This window comes from Labrus mixtus, chromosome 19 (genome assembly GCF_963584025.1).
Source record: "Labrus mixtus chromosome 19, fLabMix1.1, whole genome shotgun sequence".
NCBI classification, from domain to species: Eukaryota; Metazoa; Chordata; class Actinopteri; order Labriformes; family Labridae; genus Labrus; species Labrus mixtus.
In genome coordinates, this window is record NC_083630.1 from 13766212 (window position 1) to 13790334 (window position 24123).

At 41.0% G+C, this 24123-nt stretch overlaps 1 protein-coding gene across 3 annotated transcripts in view; it reads left to right on the forward strand.

Annotated features, from left to right (window-relative positions):
* ncoa2 (nuclear receptor coactivator 2) overlaps positions 1-24123 on the forward strand; it is a 61826-nt gene that overhangs the window by 5494 nt on the left and 32209 nt on the right. For 2 of the 3 annotated variants that reach the window (XM_061064757.1, XM_061064759.1), the window contains exons 2-4: positions 7775-7860; positions 19474-19581; positions 20821-20993. In XM_061064757.1, the coding sequence (XP_060920740.1) occupies positions 19493-19581; positions 20821-20993 (262 nt within the window). In that variant the 5' untranslated portion in view covers positions 7775-7860; positions 19474-19492. The remainder of the gene's footprint in view (positions 1-7774; positions 7861-19473; positions 19582-20820; positions 20994-24123) is intronic. The other variant, XM_061064758.1, reaches the window with a different exon arrangement.

A 24123-nucleotide genomic window follows, 5' to 3' on the forward strand; every position in this document is an offset into this window, starting at 1 on the left:
AATGAAGTATAGAAATACATTTACATTACTTTTTTCCCTAGAACCCCTCGTTTCTTAGGATACCATCACTTCAGAATATTTGTAACATCAGCAGCATATCAAAAATATGTCTTGATAAATCTAAATATTAATCAATGTTAAAAAGACAATCATTATAATATCTTTGCCTTTTCATCCAGCCCGAAGCTTTGTGTTCGTAGAATATCTCCTTAAATTGTCTGTGGTCATATTCCATGTACAGTAGTTCCCTGTACTTGTTAGACTGTAACGCAGATTGAAATCACGATCTGTGTTTTTAAATCTGAGCTTTGTAACATCACACCGTCAGCTTTCCTCATGCTCTTCTACCTTGGAGACTCCAGCGGGGCTCCAAGGATCTTAAGGCTCACGGGCAATCCAATGGCTTCGACTCCGCACGCTCCTCCACTTATGTAGGTCAGCTACTGCAAAGTGCATATTGATCTTTGAGCTAAATGATATTGTGGTGTCTACCACTCATTGCTTAGAAGAAGGTGCCCTCCCTCCGCCTGCTCGGCTATAACAGAGGAGGCAGCAGAGGTCACATGACTGTGTGACAGTGCTTCTGCAGCTGTTTTCCCTTGTGATGTGAGGCTGGTATTGCTTAACTGTAATCGTAGATCTAATAACTGTTGCTGTTTGAATGTGCACTGTAAGGAAGTGCCTCATTTTCTTTTTAGGAGGAGCTTGCCTTAGTCCAGCTGCTCAGATACTGTTAATAAAATGTGCAATTTAAAATGACTTCTCTAAATGTAGACCTTTTTAAAGATCTTTATGCAGAGGCATTAAAACACCCATTCAATGGAAGTGTAGGATTCTATTCTCCAAATTGACAAGGATGACCATGTTGTGGTGAGGGCGAGTGGATTGTGCGTTGAAGTCTTAATTTGGTGTGAGTGGGTGAATTGTATTCCCCTCTGCCACAATACGTTTGGGTGCTAGCATGTGGTTGGCGCCTTTCCCGCTGCCCAGGGTGGAATTGTTGGCACCGAGGGAGGGAGAGAAACCTTGTATTGAGCAAGCTGTTGTCGGAGTAGGGTGGGTGGCCCAAAAATTGCAGTCCCAAGGAAAATCTTTCACAAGATTCTAAAGAGGAGGTAAACAGCACAGGTGGAAGTAAGATTGTATGGAATGACATGTGCAGAGCAGCAGCATTTCTCACTCGCTTGTCATAAAGCCAGAGGAATGTGGGGGATTCAGTTTCAGGCTTTTCATTTCTGTACACATTGTGAGGGTCAAACTCTGACCAGCATGATTCCTCTCTCTCTCCCCTCCTCTCTCTCTCTCTCTCTCTCTCTCTCACTCTGTCTCTCGCTCTGTCTCTCGTTCACTCTTCCTCTGTCTATCGCTCTCTGCTGACTCAGCAGTGTTCCTGCAGTGACCTATAATGTGGTTTTGCTTGCTTTATCTTTACTGTTTTCAGCAGGGAGGGAATCTCCTTACTTGACCTGTGTTCTCCATACATACTGCTCAGTTCATGTGTACTGTAGTTATTAAGCACCAACCATTTAGCGGAAGTCCTTGTTTTCCTTGTATTAATCACTGAGAACATAAACTGAAGCTCAGGTTCATGTGCGTCGTGTCACGCCCCGTTAACTCCAACAATGTAGCGTAAATGGTGAGTGAAATGACCGGTCTGGATATACGGACACGGTTTGTATGTGAATCAGCTCGACATTAAGATGCCTGATGGACATGCAGCCAAATCTTACAGGTCATTTAACAGGGAACATCCCTTTCATTTCAGTAATAACATAAAACAGAACGTTTGTTTGTAATTTGCCAACAAGCATGTGATGTTCAAGTTCTTCTCCTCCCCCGTTATCAATGACTGTTACTGTGCATCTTAACAGCGTCATTGCCAATTCATTATGCTGTATCTAAATATTTAACATCCCCATTTTTGTTGCATTATAAATTATTATTTACACTTGTTACATCATATTTCAACTATTTCATCAGATAGTACAATCAGTTAAAACAACTCCCTTCGGTTTAGAGTGCCTTCAAATCAGACTCATATTTTCAATAGCCTTATGTAACATAAAAATAAAATACCAAAACATAAATCCTTCTGTAATAAACACAAGAGTGCTTTCACCTACAAAAATAAGGTTCCATTTAGCTTCTTTTTCTACATGTTATTCATTTGCTGACCATATTGAATGTGTTTATCTCCACCTACAGCAAGTCACAGCAAAAACAACATGAGATGCTTTTTTATATTAGTAATTTGTCTTCAGTTTTTGGCTCTGTAAAACGTAGTTTTTATAGTGTATGGTATGTAAATTAGCATCCAAAGACTACATTAAGCTGTGGGATGAATTTAGGAACACAACTGACCGTTATCACAAGTAGCAGCCAGCTTGCACTGGCAAAATATTTGCATCCTCAGGGATTTAAACCCCAAAGTTGTTTTTTTTACTAAATAGCCAATGCAGAGTAAAATATTTCAACTTAATCACACATTTCTGTGGAAAAGTTTCAGCAAACCTCACACATAAAAAAAATAAACGCAAAGGCAAAGTTCTGCCCATTTTTTCCATTCATAGGACTGATGTCAGTAGTACTCCCACACCAGTTATAGCAATGAAATCAGTTTGACATTGATGTTCAAAAGACTGCAGTGATTGTCAAGACTCTGACTGCTGACTGCACTACCTGATGTTGCTGCAGCTGCTCAGCCAATGCCTTTACTTTATTTCAAACTCATGATTATGTTTTACCACAACTTTGATGCACTTTTGTCTCTTTTTGCATCGTGCTGAGGCGCTCCTGTGTAATTTATTTAGGGTTGGGCTTAATAGTAATTGGATAATTGATCATTTTTAATGTGGGTTGCGGGGTAAAACGCACAAGAATTGTGGTATTTATCCCTGGAGCTTACTGTAAGCACCTCTGTGTTCTTAAAAAGACTTCGATTAACTTAAAAAAAAATGTTTGTTTGTATGCAATTTATGCAAACAGTACAATTTGCATTTATACTACTAATTCATAAATGCAAGCACTGCAGTTCTAGATTATGAAACTACATATCCCCTCGGCAAAACATCCACACGACCTATATTTGTCCCTCATGCAGGATCTGCTTGTGTGTTTGTTTGCATGTTAAAGTGTTCCCATTCATACCTTTACTCCAGAGATTTGTGGTTTTGGCACCTGAAGATGTGGGCCGTCAAAACAAAACCGCCTCCCATCTCATCTGGCAGCAGAGGCGTGCAAAACAAAGGGATTCGTCAGAGAGGAAATTACACCGCAGAGGCAGAGCCGTGATGTTACACGAATGGCCCTGCTGCACAACATGACATAACAATATATTCATTTAAACTTGCGATCTAAGGAAGGAGCTCTTTGACCCTTTTATAGGTACCGTGCTTTATAATTAGGTGTTTCACAAGACATCTGACATAAAAGCTAGCATTTCCACTCGCTCAAGAGTCAAATAGCCACAGTAGTAGACTCTACCTCACCTGGCTGACGCTGTTTAGGCAGAAGACTGTATAGATGCTGCTTCACTTTGCTCTTTGCCTTGTCTCGTCCAATTACATGTTCCACTGTCAGAGCAGATGCGCTCTTAATCAGGTAATGCCAGGGTTTAAAGGCATCCCCCTAAACATGCTCCACAGATTATTACCCCGCTCACACGTAGCTTTAATAGAGCACACTAACATTGTGAACCTCTGCCTCGTCTCCTCACTTCTACATCATTTGAATCTAAATAGAACTACTTGTATTAAGATGTGTCCTGCAGATTTGTAGACACTGTATATCTGCTGTTGCTGGGGAGTCTGGCCTGTCACATTGTCTCAGTCTCTGGCTGATAAAGTGACATAGTTGTGTCAGCTGATCTCCCTCCCCCCCTCCACGCTAACTATGGAACCTCCTTATCCTGAGAGCACTTCCACTGTACAGCCTCAGGCCTCCACGGGAACTAATTCCTTACAAACTGTGACAGGCAATAAAAGATGGTGGTCCCTCACGCAGGCACACACATACACACACACACAGAAAAGAGATACACAGTTTACATGCTGACAAGTCACAAGACAAGCTCTACATCATATACAAAGTGTGATATAATCAGCTGTGCACACAAATTGTTCTTTCTGCCCACACCCTCACTTTGTTACACACACTCTTGTCATAATGATTCAACTTTTAAAGCACATCTTATCAGTCTTATTATGGTACTGACATGTTTGTGTTTGCTGTCCCTGAGGTCTCAGCTGAAGGAGCTGGCTGTTGCTTTTTGAGCAGCAGATGTAAGGGCATTTGATGCACCTGCATCAGAGCAGCCCGATGATATTCCAGATGACAGTGTGTAGTGTAATAAATAAGTGTTTGTTTGAGGAACTCTGCGCATGACGATGGCTTAAAAGGACAGGACTTGTATGGGCAGTCATCAAGATAGGTTGGATGTGGATTTTTAGTGTTTAAACTAAACCTTGTAGGACTGAACCTGATAGGATGACTCATTAGCATTGTTAACCCAGCCTATGTGACAGAGCGTTCACTCTGGAGGATCCTGTTGCAGAGTCTTGGAGAAAGACTGGATTACAACTACTTTACTAAATTTTTAGTCAAAATCACCGCCATGATCTGAAACAAGTCATAACTGTCTGCATGAATGTTTAGAACCAGATGAACTTGGAGGTGAAATCTGTCTTTCGGGTCACTCTGTTATTGCAAGATTCTTTCATTAAGCATTTGTGTGCATGGTGTGAGTTATATTAGCCCATTCGTGTGATTTTTTTTCAAACATTTACAAAAATTTCCAGATATTTTTAAAACAATCCCTCCCATGTGAACTTCCTCATCTGCATTGTGCCTTTAAACTTTACAGTTTAACTTCTCCCTAGAGAAACCCCGTACGACCACATTCCTGTAATGTTTGCTGCCGAGCAGCTCTATTTACGTATATGGGTATCTTGGCCTTGTTCTAGGGACTCCCAACACACAGCTGAGGCAGTTAAGTTTTTTATTTTTACAGCAAGTTGCATCGTCAGTCTGTGCTTATAAACAAAGATGTCTTCTTAACCTATAAGCTGTTACAAGCCTGCTTTGTGGCGAAATGTGTATACCTTTGTGACCCTGCGACTTATACGACTGATCTAATCTTTGTTTGGCTTAATGATCTGATTTTCTGGCTTACTAAACCTTGCAGTTGCTCCACTGCAGCCCCCATAAAATGGACCAAAATCAATTGATTATTGGATAAGAAGAGCATCTTGACCAAACCTTAGAGCTAAAAGGCCAGGTGTTTTCATTATGGTAGCCATCAGTGGTGATTCTTATTGAATTGAAAGCCATTAGTGGGCCATTCGAAAGTCACCCAGTAGGGGCTCCATTGGCGTTTACCCCCTCTGTGACCTAGCCATTATAGTCAATTTCTAGCACATGAACTATCTGCCCTTTGTACTAACTGAACCTGATAGGATGACTCATTAGCATTGTTAACCCAGCCTATGTGACAGAACGTTCACTCTTGAGGATCCTGTTGCAGAGTCTTGGAGAAAGACTGGATTACAACTCCTTTCAAATTTAAGTCAAAATCACCGCCATGATCAGTCTGTTGAAACAGGTCATAACTGTATGCATGAATGTTTAGAACCAGATGAACTTGGAGGTGAAATCTGTCTTTCGGGTCACTCTGTTACCGTGTGTTTCCGCTCAGTTTCATTTCACACACACTTCTGTTTTCACTTTCATTCTTCTGGGAAAGTTTTGATTTGTCACCAGCATTAAGTCTAATGTGTGGTTTTTCACCACGTAATGAAACCGTCCCTCATCAGTTATGGTTTAATCAGCCGCAGTCTGTTTAAGGGGAGCTTGAACTTCTAACCCTGTGATCTTTGACCTCCTGTTAAATGCCAACAGATGGTTGGACTGAGAGTGTTTAGCAAATGAGATAATTTCATGATTGGACAGAAAATATTGCCCCTGCTGACCCACAAGGGGCTTTAAACTCACTTATAAAAGTATTTGAATTGATGACACTGCAGGGTCCTGGGTGTCGTCAGTCAGTTAGTGTGATGGATGTAACTGGATACTCAAACAGTGTTTTTCTGTTCCCGCAACAACATTCAAAATCATTTTTTTTACTATTGTGCTGCTGATGGATAGCTCTATTATCAAGTACTGAATTCTCTATCCAATTGACTTGCATTGATAAACAAAGGCTCAACAATGGCTGATTTAAAAAAAAAAATAATAAAAAAAAGGCTTGTCTAATTAAATCAATTGACAATGTTTTTTGATCCACTTTATGTACTTTTAAAAAATGATAGCCATTGAAATAGAATACAATAAGAGTGTTTTCACACTCTGCCTAATTCTGTCACTCAGTTTGCAGATCAAGGGCCTGACTGAGATTTAGCATGTGACAGCATTAGAGCTCAGAGGAAATTCCTCCAGAGGATGAGAACCAGGAGCCATGCAGGAAAGGGAAAAGGAAAAGAGGAAGGTGGAGTTAGGAAATCCAGGGTTATGAAATGTAATCGACAGAATTGGAGTAATTCGTGTTTTTCCTGTTGGCTTGATTTTATTATCCTATGTGCAGTCAAAAAAAAAAAAAAAAAAAGTTTATTTGGTTAAATGGAGCATTTTGTGACTGCTCCTCACAGCACAGATTTCTGATGTATAAAAGTGGCATGCAGCACTTCACCCTACTTAATATCATCCCCCTAAAGACTTCTATGGACTCGCGCAGGGTTCAATAGGGGAATCGGTTTACTCTCCAGTTATGTCAGCACATGACATCACGTGAGTGCATTCCTCAGCTGGCTCACTTGGCAGGTATTTGAGGAGAAATCGCCCTGGCCAAGAGAGGGCCACCCAGCTGCTTCTCCCTAAATCAGCCTTCATGTAGTAAAAGAGCTTTTTTTTTTTTCAACAAAGCCAAATAGCCCAGCAGAGTCCCCTTTTTGCAGTTACAAGTTGCATTTTCTAATTATCCAAAAGGGAATATGGTTTAAAATTGAAACTTTTCTCCTGTCTAATTAATCGTGTGCCGTGATTAAAAAGGCACACTTTGTTCTACCCTGTAATAGGCTTCAAGGTCTCAGCGGACATGAAAAGACCCTGTGGACACTAAACTTTCAGCTCACTGCTAACTTCCTGCAAACAGCACTAGATAAGATGTGTTTAATGAGTTCGAAGCACTTAAACGGTTAACTGAATGACTGTGGCTGTCAAAGTCGCTTGAGGATGCTCGTCAAAAAAACACCTTTTGATATCTTTTTGATGCGTGCACTTGAGGTTTTGACTTCTGTCGCCTTGGACTTCCACCACAGAAGAACGGCTTTGTTTGCTTTTCTTTGTTCCACGAAAAATACAGCGCAGCGGTCACTGTATGAGTTCAGTGTCGTTCGGCTTTTTGTGGAGTTAAACACTGAAAGATGGACAGCACACTGAAGCATACTTTTTCTCCATCTCTCAAACTTGACCCTTGTGTTTCTCCAAAGCACCTGTCCCTCTTTGCCATTGACGCTCTGTTTGTGAGGAATGCTAACACTGTGGGATCATATTGCTTTCAAAATGCTCCTTTTAATAAGTATCGATATGCTGGAAAAGAATGGAAAGTTACTACTTTAATCCAACATCTTCAGTTGTCCTCATGTAATATCGTAGTACACAGTGGCACAGTACATTGCTTCAAACATCTCTTTATTATGCACTGCTCCACTTCTAGTGGGAAGAGTTGTGCTGGGTCACACTGCGTTCTGTATCCTCATAATTTAGCTGTTATTTCTTCCAGCAGGTAGACGTGGACGATGCTTAAAGGTTTCCTTCCTTTACCGTCTTGCAGCAATGGCCTGAGGGACTCTCTGGACTGAAATCAAGGTGAGAAGCGTAGACGTAGCTGGACTGTAAAATGTCAAATAATAGAAATAAGCAGTTTTACAGACAATGCAAACATCTTCATTAAATCTGTTTCAGTCTGAGTAGCATTAGTAACAAGGGTTGATTGGGTTTCTGTTATTCAAAATAAATATTTGCTATCGGATGAGGCACATGGTGAGAACTTTTACAGGTCAGAGTTCACCTTTTTGAAGAATGTCGTTATCTGAAGGTCTCCCTGGTAGTGTGCAGATGAAACCGTTTTGTAAAATTAAGGGCTGCATCAGGTAACAGTGTTTCCCTTACATTCATTTGGGTTGGAGGCCCACCATCCAAACGCAACCTCCCACCCCAGCAAAAGAAAGGCACAAAATGATTTTATAGATTTCATGTCATTTGTTGTATTTCGGCACAGCGTGAATGTCTCGTAAGCGTTTCACTGTCCTGTTCAGCCAGTTCAGAAATACATTTCCAGAATGCCGGTTCAGTTTGAAACTTGTGAATGAGTTGCCAGTCTACATCCAAGCATGCAAATTTGACTTGAGCCCACTCGATGTTGACGTAGTTTTCGGACACAGATCCAGCAGGCAAGACATGAAGTTAAAAGGACGCTGCATAGTATAAACAAATAAATGAGAAAGAAGATTGAAAGATTTGGGAGCAGCTTTTTTTTACATGCAGGAAGGTCCAACAGTAGCATGATAAAATAACACTCAGGAACAATTCCAGATTAAGTTTTGATGAAAACTTTTGTCAGTTTCTGTTTACAGATGCAGCTCATGTGAACTATTTATTGTCTTTTGGGGTTGTTGTTTTTGTTCAGGAATGCAGTGCCTGTGTAAAAGGGGCTTAAACAATAGTTTGCATTGATGTGATTGGTTGCAGCATGTTTTTGGACCAAGCTATCAGAATATGCTTTGTCATGAGCCACACTGTTTTGTTAGAGCAGAGGCTTAATTCAGTGTTTACATTTTCCTTCATTATATATCTGATGCAGCGTCACAATGACCTGCAGAAAAGAATAGTGAAACCGATTCAATTTCCTGTGGTGTCCTGCTGTGTTTATTGTAATATCTGTTGAAAGTTGAGTCATGTGAACAAAGATGTTCAAATTAAGCTTTAAGTCAACAGAAACTCACCGAGATCAAACAGAGATCAGCTCAGTGTCCATATATTTAACTGTATACAATAATCAGATTCCCACAGTGACATCTGAATCTCCCCTCAGGCGCTGCTCTCGGGCCACAGATGAATTGTTGACTAGATTGTTGCTGAGAGGTGCTTATTTATACCAGTTAATCAATTTTGTTATACCTCGCCTCTTTGTCTCTCTCTGTCTCTCTCTCTCTCTCTCTCTCCTCTGTTTCTCTCTGACAGCCAGAGCCCAGCGCTCTGTGCTTATTATACAGAAAGCCCTCCCCGTCCGCATCCTGCGACATCCTGAAGTGACTGACATTGTTAAAGATTCATGAGCCTGATCAGCTTTCAGTAAATGGCGGGGTTGCTCTTTAGAGACATTACTTTGCAGTGATTCTTGAGTGGATGAGCTCTGGAGAAAGACTTGGGAGCAGGCAAGAAATCTGGTCACTCTAAAAAAAAAAAAAAAAAAAAAAAAAAAAAAAAGGGAACTCGACAGCAAGAATACAAATTTTAGTGTTGGAAGGTGAGCTCAGGAGAGAACTTACAAAGGACGTTTTTTACACGGCTGTGTCAAATACTTGCTTCTGATTGACCAATTACGCATAACAACGGTCTGCTATCCCTCGATATATCACCATTGTCCAAAAAACCCACACCGTTGCTAAGAAAAGCACACGGTTGCTAGGGAAGCAACTCTAATCACAAACTCTAGAGGAGTAACTGTAATCATTTAAATCTGCAGAAAGAAGTCAGGCTAGTTTGACATCGGACGGTTTACTGTGGAAAGAGGAGAAGGAGACGGTAACAGCATTGAAACGAGGCTAAAAGATGTAAAAGCTGTAGGCTTTGACAGAAAAATCTCCAAAAGTGAAGATGGCTCATGAAGTAAACGCCTTACGGAATGGGATAAGGTATATGATGGTGTGTAAAGGCTGCTGAATGATAAAGAACACGCCAACAGACTCAAACGTGACAAGGCAGATAACTCAAATAGGCCTCGCTCTGTTTAAGGCAGAGCGTTAAGTTTAATGTAATAACGGCTAGGATAGCTCGTTTTCAGAAATGTTGAGTTTAATTGGAGTAATAAAGGCTAGGTGAGCTCGTTTTAAGAAGGCTTTAGAGGTAACAGTTGCTACTGACACAGCTAACTCTAGATTACAGTGGACGACTTGTTAAGTGGAAGAAACAAATCCTTTATAGATCAATACATTCATTTCCAAATAAATCTTTGATTTCAAATTTTTCATCTCCCGAATAAGTAGCCGTGAAAGAAGCTGTGTTGACCTTTCTGGTAATACTCTGATTAAAAGTGTATCTGCCAAGTATTTCTAAAAAATGCAGACTGTGGGAAATTGTCAAAGTAATCAGGTGCACAGCTTTCTTTTTCAGCAGTAGAAATAACCTCATTAAAAGCTTCACTCAAATCATTTTCTCTGACATGTATTCTTTAATCCAGGTTTTTAAATGTTTTTTTTAAGCAACACTTGATCGACCTGTGTCAGTCGGTTCATGCCTTTTGAATCCAAAGTTTCAGAATGTCCATGCATGGTACCTGACATAATACCGCTTGTGGTATTTATCCTGCCAAGTTGTAGAATTATCCAGTGCTTTGCGTCATGGTCCTGCTCACCCTGTCAGAGTTCCTTTCAGGATAACAACCTGCCTACTATACATTATCCCTTACCCTTACTGTGCCTCAGCAGTGATGTACGTATATGGAAATATAACAGAGCTTGGACTCTCTAAAGCGTGACACCCAGGGCCTAGAGCGCACAGCAGCGTCATACACGCCTCCGTGAAAAATGCCCATGACCTATTTTTGTTCTCTTTGTTTCCCCATCTTCCTTTACTGCCTTTACACTCTGATCCCTCATTCCCCCCCCCCCTGCCTCGCTCGCTGTCATCGATCTCATTCGGCTCTTGAGAATGACGCACCTGTCAATCAAATCTCCTTATTTCACCCCAAGATTTAACGTTTCCAATTCACATTGCTCTTAATCTTATTCAATCCATCGTCACGTTCCTCCCTCCGTCTCTCTTTGCTCCTCCCATGACCCTAACCTAATATCAGAACATCTGGTTCAAGGTAACAGCGGCTGTCAGCAGGTCCAGGGTCCACCGCAGACCCCCATCAATTTCTGTTGAAATTGATATTGTTTTTAAATATGTGTTTGTCTTTAATACCTTCTGACATAGTTCCAACATTTCCCTGTGTGCTTTGGCTCTCTCAGCACTTCTTCTCACCCTTGCAAATATTGAGATGTAAAATGAGAAGACACGGGTCCTCTGGGCCCCTCCCATGTCATGATTTCCTCTTCAGTTTTGGGGAAACAAATGGCCCGTGCTGCAGCCCTCCAGAAGCAGCTTTTTATTGGTGCACTCTTGTTCTCCGATTCTCTCTCGGGGGGCTTGTTGTGCCAAGAAGCCGTGTGAGGACAGATTACACACCAGCAAGATATTGTTCGGTGCCCTACGGTGGTTCTGCACTTTCTGGAAGGGCCCTCATTATTACAGTGCAGGAGACTTCAAACACTCCCCCGCTAGTTTTTGATGCAGTTTAATGCACAGTCATGCTCAGCACTCTCTGAGCTCCACAAGCACTGGGTGTGTCTTCATAATCAAAGCCCTGCTAACCCACATGATTACAGGAATGGCACATGCCCTCTCCCCTTGGCAATCAGACACTGATTTTCTTTTTTTCTCCCTCTGCATCCGTTTTCCCCCCTTGATTATACTATGACTGGAATGAGTGATTCAGTGTTTTTTATGCCCCCCCCCCCCCCCCCCTCCCCTCCCCTCCCCCCTCTGGTGATGTGCATGCAGCCTGGCTCACTTTGTGCAGCTGAATTTCATTAAGGAAAAAACATCCAGTAGGAGCAGCTAACCCTGCTTGTTGTAAGGCGGCGCCACAGCTATACATTATTTTGTTGTTTAAGAAATACATTTGAAATATAACAAAAGAATGTCATGCAAATAGTTTAATTTAGCTATATTAGGATCCCCTGTATAATCTCACACAGTGTGATGCAAAATCTATAAATTCTTAGATATTCAGTTTGGATCAACACACTCAGAGAAGGTTGAATAATTGAGCTTGTAGTTTGTAGTGTTGTGGGACTGGCCTGCTTTATATTGACAGGTGTTTAGAATGTCTTGCCAAGCCATATTGAAAACCAAACAGAGGAGGGGTATTAGAAACACATTTCAATGTAATGCAATCAGCACAACAACAATACGACTTGCACGCTCAGTAATAAACGGTTACATCGTTGAATGTATAGTTGTAGTTTAATTACATTTCACCTCCTGAACACTTATACACTTGTAAACCAACTATTAAAAGCTCCACAAAGGAAGAATATTGGGCTAAGATGTAGTGCACCTAGTAGTGCATTATATTGTGCACCTAATAAAGAGAGCAGCGAGTGAAAACACACAGCCGTGGCCAAAGCACATTTTAGGTTTCCCAAATGTAAACTTAACAGAAATCTGGATGAAATTTGAATTTATTAAAGGATAGCTCCTCGACATGCAGCATCTCACTTTCAATGGGGTCCCAACACAAATACAAAGTAATACATAAGCATACTGAACAGCATTACTTAACACACACACACAAATACAGACAGCTCTCCCTCAACTTAACTTAACTGTCGTCCGGTTACTGTGATACTCCAATGAATGAAAAGTCCCCAGCAGAGTATTGTTCATTATTATTTATTTAAAGTCAAAAGTTCTTTCTAACTATATTGTACAAATATTCTTCCACAGCCTATCTCTCCCTTCAACCATGTGATGAAAAGATATCAAATATATGATATTCAAACCGTTTCCCCTTTACCATCAAACCTGTAAAACTTGTATAGTTGGAAGTATTAAATGATATCGCATTAAACAAAAAGTATTTCAATTCTGCTGCCACGGGGCTCTCAGTCAAAACAATAACAAATATGATGTGGAGGCTGGCAGGGAATCATGGGAGTGATTCTCTCTACTCCACTCCATCATGGCAGGCGCCTCTAAAGACACAGACTGTTACAACTATAAAATGAAGGATTTCCCTGGCTTTGGTCACTGTTGGAAATATACATGGTAATGTAAGTACTCAACAACAACAAATATATAACATAGGAGAAGTCCATTTTGAATTAATTTAACAAATTCTGCACATTGCATCTTTAATGCAGCTCTACCTTTCAGTCTGAGGCTGACTTTATCATATCATATCATTCTGACGGCCTTCCAGGTAAACTTTGTTTTGCTGCGGAGATGTTTGCCTCTGACCCAGGATGGCACGTACAGCTTGTACCAGCTGAGTTTGACAAGAGCAAACGTTGTCGTCCCCTCACTCCGGGCTGCAGCAGCAGCCCCCTTGTTGTCTCTTCATTCCTCCCCCTCCAGACTGGTTGGCTCCAGCTCAGACCTAGAGAGTCTGTCCTGTGACACCTAAGACATAAGCAATGACACACACACCTATGATCACCTCCCTCAAGTGCACCTAGGACTTTCAAAGTCAATTGATTTAGCAAACTTCAACTTGTGTCTTCGGCTGTGTGTAAAGTTTTTATTCAGGTGAACCTTTTGCATGTGTCTTATCACACTATTCAAACCTCAGTCATAGACTTAGATATGTGGCCATTCGCCCTAATAAACATTAGATTATTTGGAAATCATCAGTGTTGTGTTTGTGAGGCAGTGGTTGTGGCTGTTGCTTAATTTATCCTCGTGAGTCAGGCGCACAGATGGACCAAGATGAAGATGAAAACCTGTTATGAAGCGTTGAGTTCACACTGGCAGTGCCGACCTGTCTGCACACAAATATACAATTATGTTTGCTGTCTTCAAAGTGTGTGTGTGTGTGTGTGTTTGTGTGTGAGAGGTGGGAAGAGGAGGAGAGCTCGGTCTGTCGTGTTTACTACACTTATGTAAGAGGAAACCTAAGCTCATCACAACATCAAAGTATCAAAAAGACTACATGGAGACTGTGCTCCAGTAAACCTTGTGACCCCTGCTTCATTTCCAGTCAGATCTGCAGTTTGTACTTTCCCAGTGATCGTCAGCCTGCCAGCACTTTACAAGCAGCAGCAAGCAGTTAGCCAAAACTATAGATGGCACTTCAAGTGTCAGATGTATCCCGCCTTTAAAGGTTCACTATGTAGATTTGGTGGTGAAATTTGAAAGATGGAGAAGTGAAACAATTCTGATATATTTTCTGAACTAAATACCAAACTTTATTCTTAGTAAAGAATCGGTCCCTGGAACACTGTTTGGAGCTGAAACGCTACCAGGAGAGTTACGGTTTCACTGTTGCGGGCCCACCATCATAACTTCTCTCGTTGCATTTTGTTTTCCATTTTATTTTTTTGTTCCAGGGACCAAACTTTCCTCTGAGGATAGTTTGTGTAAAGAGTTATGAACATCTACCACAGAATCTGTACACTTCTCCAAATTTCTCTACCAAAACGCCGTAGTGCACCTTCAAACTGACATTTATGAACTGGGTTATGTTTGATTGGTTAATGTCCAAACTATTTCAAAATCTGTGAAACTGCTGAATTTGTATGATTTAAGAACTCACACTGTGAATGTGCGGTGGGTCTGAATGCCATGGGTTCTGTAAAAGGTGTGGACACACTCTTCTAGGTTATCTTTAATCCATTTTTATCCAACTAATAGCAATAGCAGATGTGAAGACACAAAATATTTTCATGATTTTGCAACACTTCTTTTGTAACAAAATATTTATACAAGAAAATTAAATAACTTGCTGGAGCAACAAGAGCTGTGCCTTCACTGTTTTCTTCTACACAAAACACCCCCAATATCTGGACTAGAATATTGGAGGGTTTTCAGTACCTTTTCTGAAACCAGTGCGATCTCTTTGTATTAAGTGATTAAAAAATAGATGTGCATGCTGAATTGAAAAGTCTTCTTCAGAGTAGGACTGCACTATTAATCGCAAATTCATTGTTATCGCAGTTTGAGCTTTCAAAATAAACACATCACCAAGTTCTGAATTTATCTCTGGAGTTGGGTGAGATCCAAAATTTTCACATTGTTAAACCTCCTCCACATTTTCCCGGGGTATACAGTATTACCAAGACTAATTAAAAATCACATTGTAGGGCTTCAGAGGAGCCGCCTGAGTTACTTATTTATAAAGTCGGCATAATGTCAACATAATATTGAGACAATAACAATATGTATACGGCCTCCCAAGTGTATTATTGCATGATTATTATATTTGCCGACCTTCTTTATCCAAATAATCAAGAGATAGATAGAAGTCTGCTGGTACGTCGCCACCCCTCGCCCTCGGGGAAGTCGGGGTACACAGGCTGATGTGAGAAGCCTGAATAAACGAGAGGAAGGGACTGATGACGGTTACATTTTGCCACTGGCGCACGATAGACTGTATAGCACGCTTCATTTGTTTTTCTGTTTGCCAGTTTGTTCTTCTCCGCTTTTTTGTTATCATTAATGTATTGAGCTACATATAGCACTGATACAAAAGCAAAAAAAAACTTGTCATTTTAGTGTCAGACTCGGCGGCCTCATCAGCTATTTAGTTCTGCCTCATTCTTTTTATGCCAGTTATTATCTCCTGAGACACACACACACACACACACACACACACACACACACACATCACCCTTTCGCTCATCATGGGTAGTCTACCCGTGTGAAAATCCAACTCAGGAAGAGTTCAGGGGCAGCCTGTCTGAAATTTTCTCGAAATTTTCGGGAGTGCATATGTGAAATGAGCTTCAAGTAAACAATGCTTTCTCACTCAGCTTGCATACATTTTACCTATTGGATGGAGGCCTTGGCATTGTTTCCATGCTTTCACACCATTTTGATGCATCATATGAGCCTCAAGCTGGCTGTCAGCTACCCTCACATTACTTGGTGCCAATTTAGTGGTGGCAGAAAAACATTTAAGATTTATTTTAGATTTAGGAGAAGCATATTGCAAACATAAGTATTGTGTAAAACACAAATAGAAATTAGATATCAAAGCTGTGAGTTACAGCTAATATGTACATTTTAACCTTTGTTTATTTATCCCAGTTCATAATATTATTGAAATATTGAACAATGTTATCACATATCGCACTTTTTTCTCATATGGTGCTTGCCTCCTTTAGTCCAAAAAAAAAACCCCTTTCTCCAAATGTACGTGAGTAGTTCCTGACACAGTACATCACATCACATGATCACATATGACTGACATAAGGCAACTCGCAGTGACTGGCCATATGTCTCAACTTGCACTACTAATGCACTAAATGAGCTGACAGCTTGAAGAACTGCAAATGTAGGTGACGCCTTCCAGAATCTGTCAATCAGTCCTGAACACAATGAGGTGACTTATCCCACCTACTCCCACATACATCCGACATAGTATCTGCACTCAGCTCAGGTGTACCTACACATGGCTCTTCCTTTTTGCACGCATGGATCTACACATTCATCAGCAAAATTAAACAGCTTTTACATGTCTTTAGCTCTAGCTGAGGTAAGACTTTTAAAAAATGTTTGGCCTTTAAATGCCCTTAAACTACTTAAGTTTTTTTTTTTTCTCCTTAACTCTTCTTCTTCATCACTGTTTGGTTTACACTGCACTATACTGGACTATAAATTATAAACCTTTTTTATCTAAAAAAAAACATTTTTTCAACTGCAGTTAAGGAATCTTAAAATATTGAGAATAACCCTGTTTGTTTTGATGAGGGTTAAGTTGCTGTGAAGAACACAGCTGTAAACTCAAGATTGAACTGTGTTATCCTGTTGTCTACACAGGCTCTTAGCTGTATCAAGTCAACGCTTGTGGTCGCCATTGGCTTTACTTTTAAAGGATTCCCTTTTAATGAGGTCAAATTGGTTGTTGTGCCATTTTTATTATGATCACTAAGTGACATCATTTGTGTTCCAGTTGTGTGTGTGTGGAAGAAAACATGGTTCTTTGCATTTCTTATCCTCAACACGTGTAAGTAGTGTTATCGAGCAGTAGAATCGTGTCCAGCCTTCTTTTAACATTCAAATGTTTCACTCATCAAGAATCTGGAACAGGAACAAAAGGTTGTTTCTTCAGAGTTCTGTTAATCACTTCTCCTGACACCCACCCCGTGGCAACAGTTTCAGGCATTAAAATAGTTTTACTAGAAATGGAAATCTTTTCGCTGATGATCTTTGTTTGCTTTTGTCGTTCATAAAGAACCATCAGTATTCATTTCTGTCTGCGTCATAATCATCTATAAACTCCTCGCAGGAGCTTTAATGTCCTCATTACTGAAACACAAGCTACATGCCTCAATCCACTTTGTTTCAGGCTTACTTTGGTCTTTTAAGATTTTTGGCATGAAAGAGAAACTCCCCCCTAGTGGCCGATGTTGATAATTAACTTAGTGACACAGCTCTTTACAGTAAGTGCTAACACCAGTGCCCAGCTGTTTATAGCTTCACACAGATCCAGGGCGTTCTCTAGGATTACAAATCCCACACTAGTCTGCCCACGTGAACATAGAATCCCCCAGCAACAAAACCTTCCTGCTGGCCGAGCTGTCTGGCCAACTGTGCTGGTGTCATTGAGACGTGCCCGCTGCTTCCAGTCTTTCTTATTTGTCTCAAACGTACACTGACCCATCATTACTGCCATGTCAAGGAGACGAAGGCAACCAATCACATCCGGCCCGCCAGTACAAGGAAAGACCAATCAGGTCTGGAGTCCCCATGGTAACTTGTGCTTGGAAAGCGCAGGCACAACCAATCGGAACAGAGAGTGGCACTTAGCTTTGAGAATTTAATGGCCTGTTTCTGTTGTCATTAATAAAAGCACATAACCTCTGCTATGGAGACTGTTATCATTTAGGTGGACGGCACTGGGTCACCGCATAAAGACACCTCTATCGCATTCAGAGGAGTGTAAAGCAAGGACACAGGAGTGACATTTGTGTTAATTTCCTGTCCGTACACTGTTAAGGGCAATGGTACTCAAATAACTTGTCAATAGAACGTTAGAAACAGGTTTCTCCCTTTTAGACTCGCCTCTGTTTCTCTGGCCAGTCCCCACCGCTTTGACAGCTTCCATTTAAGTGCAGACCCTACCATTAGCTTAAAGTAGGTCACTTCAGGCCAGGAGGGAGCCAGACTCAAGTTTGCATGGTCACTAGCTCCCTTTCTTAGTGTAGCCTGCCTGTGCTAAGCTATGCTCTCTGCTCTACATTGTGTTGTGCTGTACTCTGCTCCCAGCCTTATGTAATGGATGGCTGAGCAGTGTGTGTCACAGCCGTTTCCATGGCAAGGGTGCCGAAGAGTGTCTCACAACAAATCATGCCCTGATCATGGGCACTGTGCAGGGTTAAAAACTGTATTTTTTTTTTGTTTGTTTGGGGGGGGGGGGGGGGGATTTTTCCTTCTCCTCCCCTCTCTTGATAACCCTTTCAAACTAAAAGACCAAGAAGTTATGTTCATGCATATAGTTTTTAAATATCACCCTGTTTTTTTTGCAAGTGTCACATCTACTATGCAGGAAATTTTGTCTTCTATCAAAACCCAAGTCCATTAGTAACCATGACATTTTGGTGCAGATGATGGTGCTAATTAATAAGGCATTACTTTGATCAATAATTGATAGTCGTTCATTTAGTGGCATGAAGTTCAGCCTGTGCTGACTCCCAGGGTAAGACGAGGAGAGGAATGTGAGATATGTCGAGGTTGATGCTCAACATCTGCAAGGGAACGTCTCTAAGAGCTCCCGACTTATTTTTATGACTCTGTTGATTTAGATTAAGTACGCAACATATTTGTGACCTAATGGCCTGGAAGCCCAATATAGCAGTGTGCAGGTTGCCCTCAGACAGATTGTCACTTTGAATATAAAAAAAGAACATTCACAGTTTGGTTTCTTACGTGCTTAGATCTTAGCTCTGTGGCTTTGATTTAAAAAAGAACAGACAAGAGACAGTCGTGCATTTAATTTTTGAGTGACACTTACAGACCACTTCAGGTTTAGGATCCTCTGTGGTGCTCAGTAAACACGGACACATGTTGTGATCATAAACCCTCTCGGCTCTCACTGTGAGCTGGCTTCGCTCGGTATCGTGTAACGAATGGCTTTTTCTTGGTACATGGTTGAGTGCGCAGTCTGGTGCTGTGGGCAAAGCGCCGTGTTCTCATTTCAGCCTCTCTGGGGAGAGCCGCACCATCACAGAGAAATGATTGAATCTCTCTCCGCTCCATTTTCACTCATTTCACTCCCGGAGTGGATCAACCTGTGCCCCCAGCGTTGGATTATGTGTGTGTGTGTGTGTGTGTTGTATGCAGATGCCCATGTTGGCATCCTTGAACACCTACAGAATACTAAGTGCGTCCACATAAGACTGCTGTTTGTGTTCATAGCTGATCCGTCAAGTGTCATACATGAATTTACATATCATGAAAACCTGTTTTTCTCTCTTTGTGCTGATTTTCCAGACGCTGATATGCATTGAGGATGAGTGGAGTCGGTGAAAACTCGTCTGACCCTGCCAGGGCAGAGTCACGGAAACGCAAAGAATGTTCAACCGAACTTCTAGGCCCCAGGTAAGACTTGTTCCTCTGGACCAAAGGCAGATATCTTCTTAAAAACAACTTCTTTCACATTAAGAATTTCCTACCAACCCTGTAAATATATATCTTCTGATTCTCCATGAATGCAGAATCTGGATTGTTTTTTTTTTTTTAAATCAGAAGTGCTGTTTTTTTTGTTTTGTTTTTATTGTACGATCCACTCCTTCACTTGAGTTGCAGTGGGCTTCAGCTGTATACATTGAGAATGTCCATGTGGAGACACATCCCAGAAGCCATGAGCCGCGAACTAAGGACCATTTAGCTTTAATCACTGTCTTTAAACTGACCTCTGCATGCGAGTGCAGCTAACACTCTGCTACTGGCCTTCGAGATTTGATCCAAACTATTCTTGCTTCTTAAAAAAAAGGGAAAAGGAAGTCTGGGGCTGTAAGTCCTTCATAACCCCTTACAACAACAGAAGCCCCAAAAGGTTGTCCATGGCTTCAAGAGACATATTTTTCTTTGTGAGACGAGAGCAGATGGGCTCCATGATTGAAAATAAAAATGTGAGGAATTCTTTAATGAAGTAATTTGTTTTAGAATATAGCCTTCTGAGAACTTTTAGATTCATCATATTGATGCAAAATGTGTATTTTTAATCAAGCTGAAAATTTACCATATTGGCTGCCATATCTGTAATCAGTATAATTTATACCACTAAAATCATAATTAGTCTCATATTTCCATATCACTCAGGCTCTTATCCAGTCTTTCGTAACTCATGTGTTTAGTGAACAACTTTGCCCACTGCCTTGAAAATACTTCCCTCCCCTCCTGCTCCATCCGCCACATGTTTTAAGACTGAAACAAAGATCTAAAGCTCATATATATCCTGCAGTATTTTATATACAGCTGCACCATGAGTGACTGTATGCTGCGGTATGTCACATCTAACTCTGGTGAACTGTTGAAGTCTGTACGATCAATCTGCATAATTCATCAGCAGATAAGCACTTAAGAATGAGGCTTTTCTTTTATTGATGTGGTGCTCCATGTTGGCACAATAAAGAGGCCTGCTGATAGGTTTCAACGAGCCTGATGGAGAATAGTTGACCCTAGACTCATCCCTCTTCTGACTCTCTCTCTCTCTCTCTCTCTCATGCCGATGTTGCCATACTATTTAACCCCCCTGCTGCTGCTGTCATCTTCATTTCTAATTCTCACCTTGGTGATGTCTCTCGTTCTCTCTCTCTCTCTCTCTCTTATCTGTAGTCCGAAGCGGAGCAACGAGAAGCGCAACCGCGAGCACGAGAACAAATACATCGAGGAGCTCGCCGAGTTGATCTTTGCCAACTTCAACGACATGGACAACTTCAATGTCAAGCCTGACAAATGTGCAATCCTGAAGGAAACTGTGAAACAGATCAGACAGATAAAGGAGCAAGGTAAATCTTTTTGACACGTTTTATGTCTGTAGAAGTAAAGTCCAAGATATTAATTCCCAAAGTAAGGAAACAGTAAAAAAATACTTGCCTTAAGTTCTTTTTATAAGGCGGTCTTGTAACAAGCCTAGCCTAAATGAAAGGGTACAAATACACGCAACACTCTGTGATTCAGGTGTTACATTATCATGAATATTTTAAAGATGTTTTGGTTTTTAAACTCCAACGTAACCACAATCGCCACAGGTGGCACTCTTGTTGGCAGAAGCATCCGACACAATTGCATAAATATTATGGTGTGGGATCTGCTCCATACACAGTAATTGATGCGGCTATTAAAGGGCAGCACCATTGATTTAATGTTCCCTCCATCACTTCATCATATAATGTGGAGGAACCAGAGCAGTTTCCTGTTGGCTGCAGACCTTCCCCACTTCCTCTCTGAGCCAGAACATCAGGCAAATGGATCAGTGTGCTCGGTTTTAGTTGCCAGCTTCTCCTTTTTTAGCAGTCTTTCGCAGCTAGTTGAGGTCTGCTTTTCTGCTTTTCTACTTTTTTCATGTTTAAATTACCAGACCAATGCAAGTAAGTTTTTTTTTTTTTTTATTTCCTTCTTAAAGATCCAAAAATAGCTTAAAAAGTTGTAAAAGCTGAATTGTGATTGAGCTTGGACCATAAAAAGAGCAGCTGAGTGACTTGTAGACAAAGAGTGAACCACTCGAGGTGTACATGATTCAGATCGTCTGATGATGTCACACATGATGACTCACTGAGCCACGAGTTATGTAATAGTGAACAATGTGATGCAAAATTGGCACCAAAAAAAAACTCTGGCTGCTCTCCCTCTTTACTGTCTTCCTCCCCTCTCTCCCTCCCTCCTTTTCCTTGATCTCATTTCTTTACACTGGGCTACAGTGACATACCAAGCCCTCCTCTGAAGGAGTAACATAGTGTTTGTACAGCAACAACAAGGCAGGGCTAAACAAGGCTGCTCACTCTCCTGCTTTGTTCTTCAGACCTCAATAGCCAACACCTTTTTCAACTGACGTAGAAAAAGCTGCTGCACCTCATCACAGAGGATTTCAGCTGCTTTTTGGTTTTTCTGGTTGCACTTGTTGTCGAGTCACAGATCCACCGAAAGCTCATTCCGATGTTTTCATGGTACAGGTTGCATCATTCTACCACAGACTTTTGTTGATTTAATTGCCCCTCACCTGTCATATCAAGGGTTGGTTATTGTGCACAATCTCTATCTATAGGCTTTTTATTGTTTTCAGATGTTCTCAGTTTATGTTGACATTTGCGATGTATTGCATGACACTAATGTGACTTCATCATTCTCACTGATTGGTCTCCTAGCTGTGCAGAGAAGAGCAATGCAGTGATGATTGCCTGTGAAAAAGTGGCCTCCTACCAAAAAGCTTTTAATTATCCTCGTTTGCTCCTCTCATGCTGTCTGCATACATTCTGCTAATTGAAATAGTGGTGTGCTCAGAACAGCTTGGCTTTTTTTTCTTCAGTTTTGCAGCTTGTTGCATGTAAATAGACATATGTTTAGTAATGATGACTTTTATTATAGTGTCTATAAAATATAGCATAGCCATGAGTTTTATAGCTTCCTTTACACTCTTTAACTGCTCACTTCTGCCAACACAGCAGAGACTCGCTCTTATTGGTGGAGGCTGTAATGTACAGTAGCCTCTAATACATAGGTTTTCATTCATTATAAGTAAGAAAGTCTAAGTATACTTCTTAGGGTTACAGATTATGTAGCAGTTATTCTAAGACTCCTCCTCTCTAAATAAGCAGATCCTCCCTCTATCTGTGGCACTGCTCTGCAGACAGAGGGAGAGCCGCTGAGGGCTGTTCTGACATTGAGTGATGGGTCTGCACCCAGGGCAGCTGTGCTAGTATACTGGGGCCCGCTGGGCCTGCAGAGGTCCTGCTGATGCACACATCATTAATGCTGAAAGAGATGAATGTGCGTCTGTGAGGTGTTGCACGAGCCCACAGAGCGGGGGGGGGGGGGCTGCAGTTGTGTCAGTTTTTACACGTCTCCACCCCAAAATAAAAATAAAATAATAACTAAAAAAAAAAAAAAGAAGGACATGGTTTTGTAAGCTTTTCACCACAACATTCTCTCACCATATGGTCAGTCCTCTTTTTGGCATGGTGCGACAGTTAAATGTGTCCCCCCCAACAGCCCACTCATATTCCGCCTCTCATCATCGTCTCTAAAAGTAGGGCAGCCTACGCGCTGAACATAAGGCTTCTCTGCATGATTATTAACCCAATCACTCACATGGACAAATGAACAGCACCATAGTGCAGGTACAGAAGCATACAGGATACTCTGATTTCCACTCCTTAGTTAACCAGAAGCACGAGCATAACATTTAGAGCACTTAATTCAGCTGTGGATCTAAAGAAGCTATGTTTTTCATTTTGAAACATCAGTCTGAAACCTGTCAAATTGTTTGTTTTGCAAAGATCCAGTTTGGAAATATGAACGGTATATAGCTGTAACAAGCTGTACTGTCTATATCCATGCTGGGAAATCCAATTTGAATATAAGCTCAAGAGGAGGAGACAGTGCCAGAGAAGTTATGAGAAAAGCATCCATATGAAAAGGGAGACAACCCCTGCTAAAGAGTATCAATGTTGAGGAGCTTTCCAAAATAAAAAGAGATGAAAAATCAAGATTATGAAAGGTTTACTCTATCCTTTAAGTTCTGTAACCAAATATAAGACCAGCTTTAAGAGGTACCAGTTCAGTTTGATGGTATTTAGTGTTCTTTATTCTCATGAATGCTTTCAAAATTGGCTCACTATAATTGTATTAAGGTATTTGATTAATACCTTTAAAAACGGGAGAATGAACAAGCGACCATGTTGATACATGTTCAATGTTTAAAACAAAAGAGGAATATGGTTAATGTTTTGCTGCTTGACCATAAATCTACAACTGGTTTCTCTATGTGTGAGCACAAGTTGTTTACATACTGTCAGTGTTTCCATAATAGCCCCCCCTTTTTTTTTCTTTTTTTTTTTGCAGATGACAATGCAAACCATCCAGTGGCTGCCACCAGCGTGGCAGCTGCGTGCTCTGACACTCTCATTTACAACAACCTTT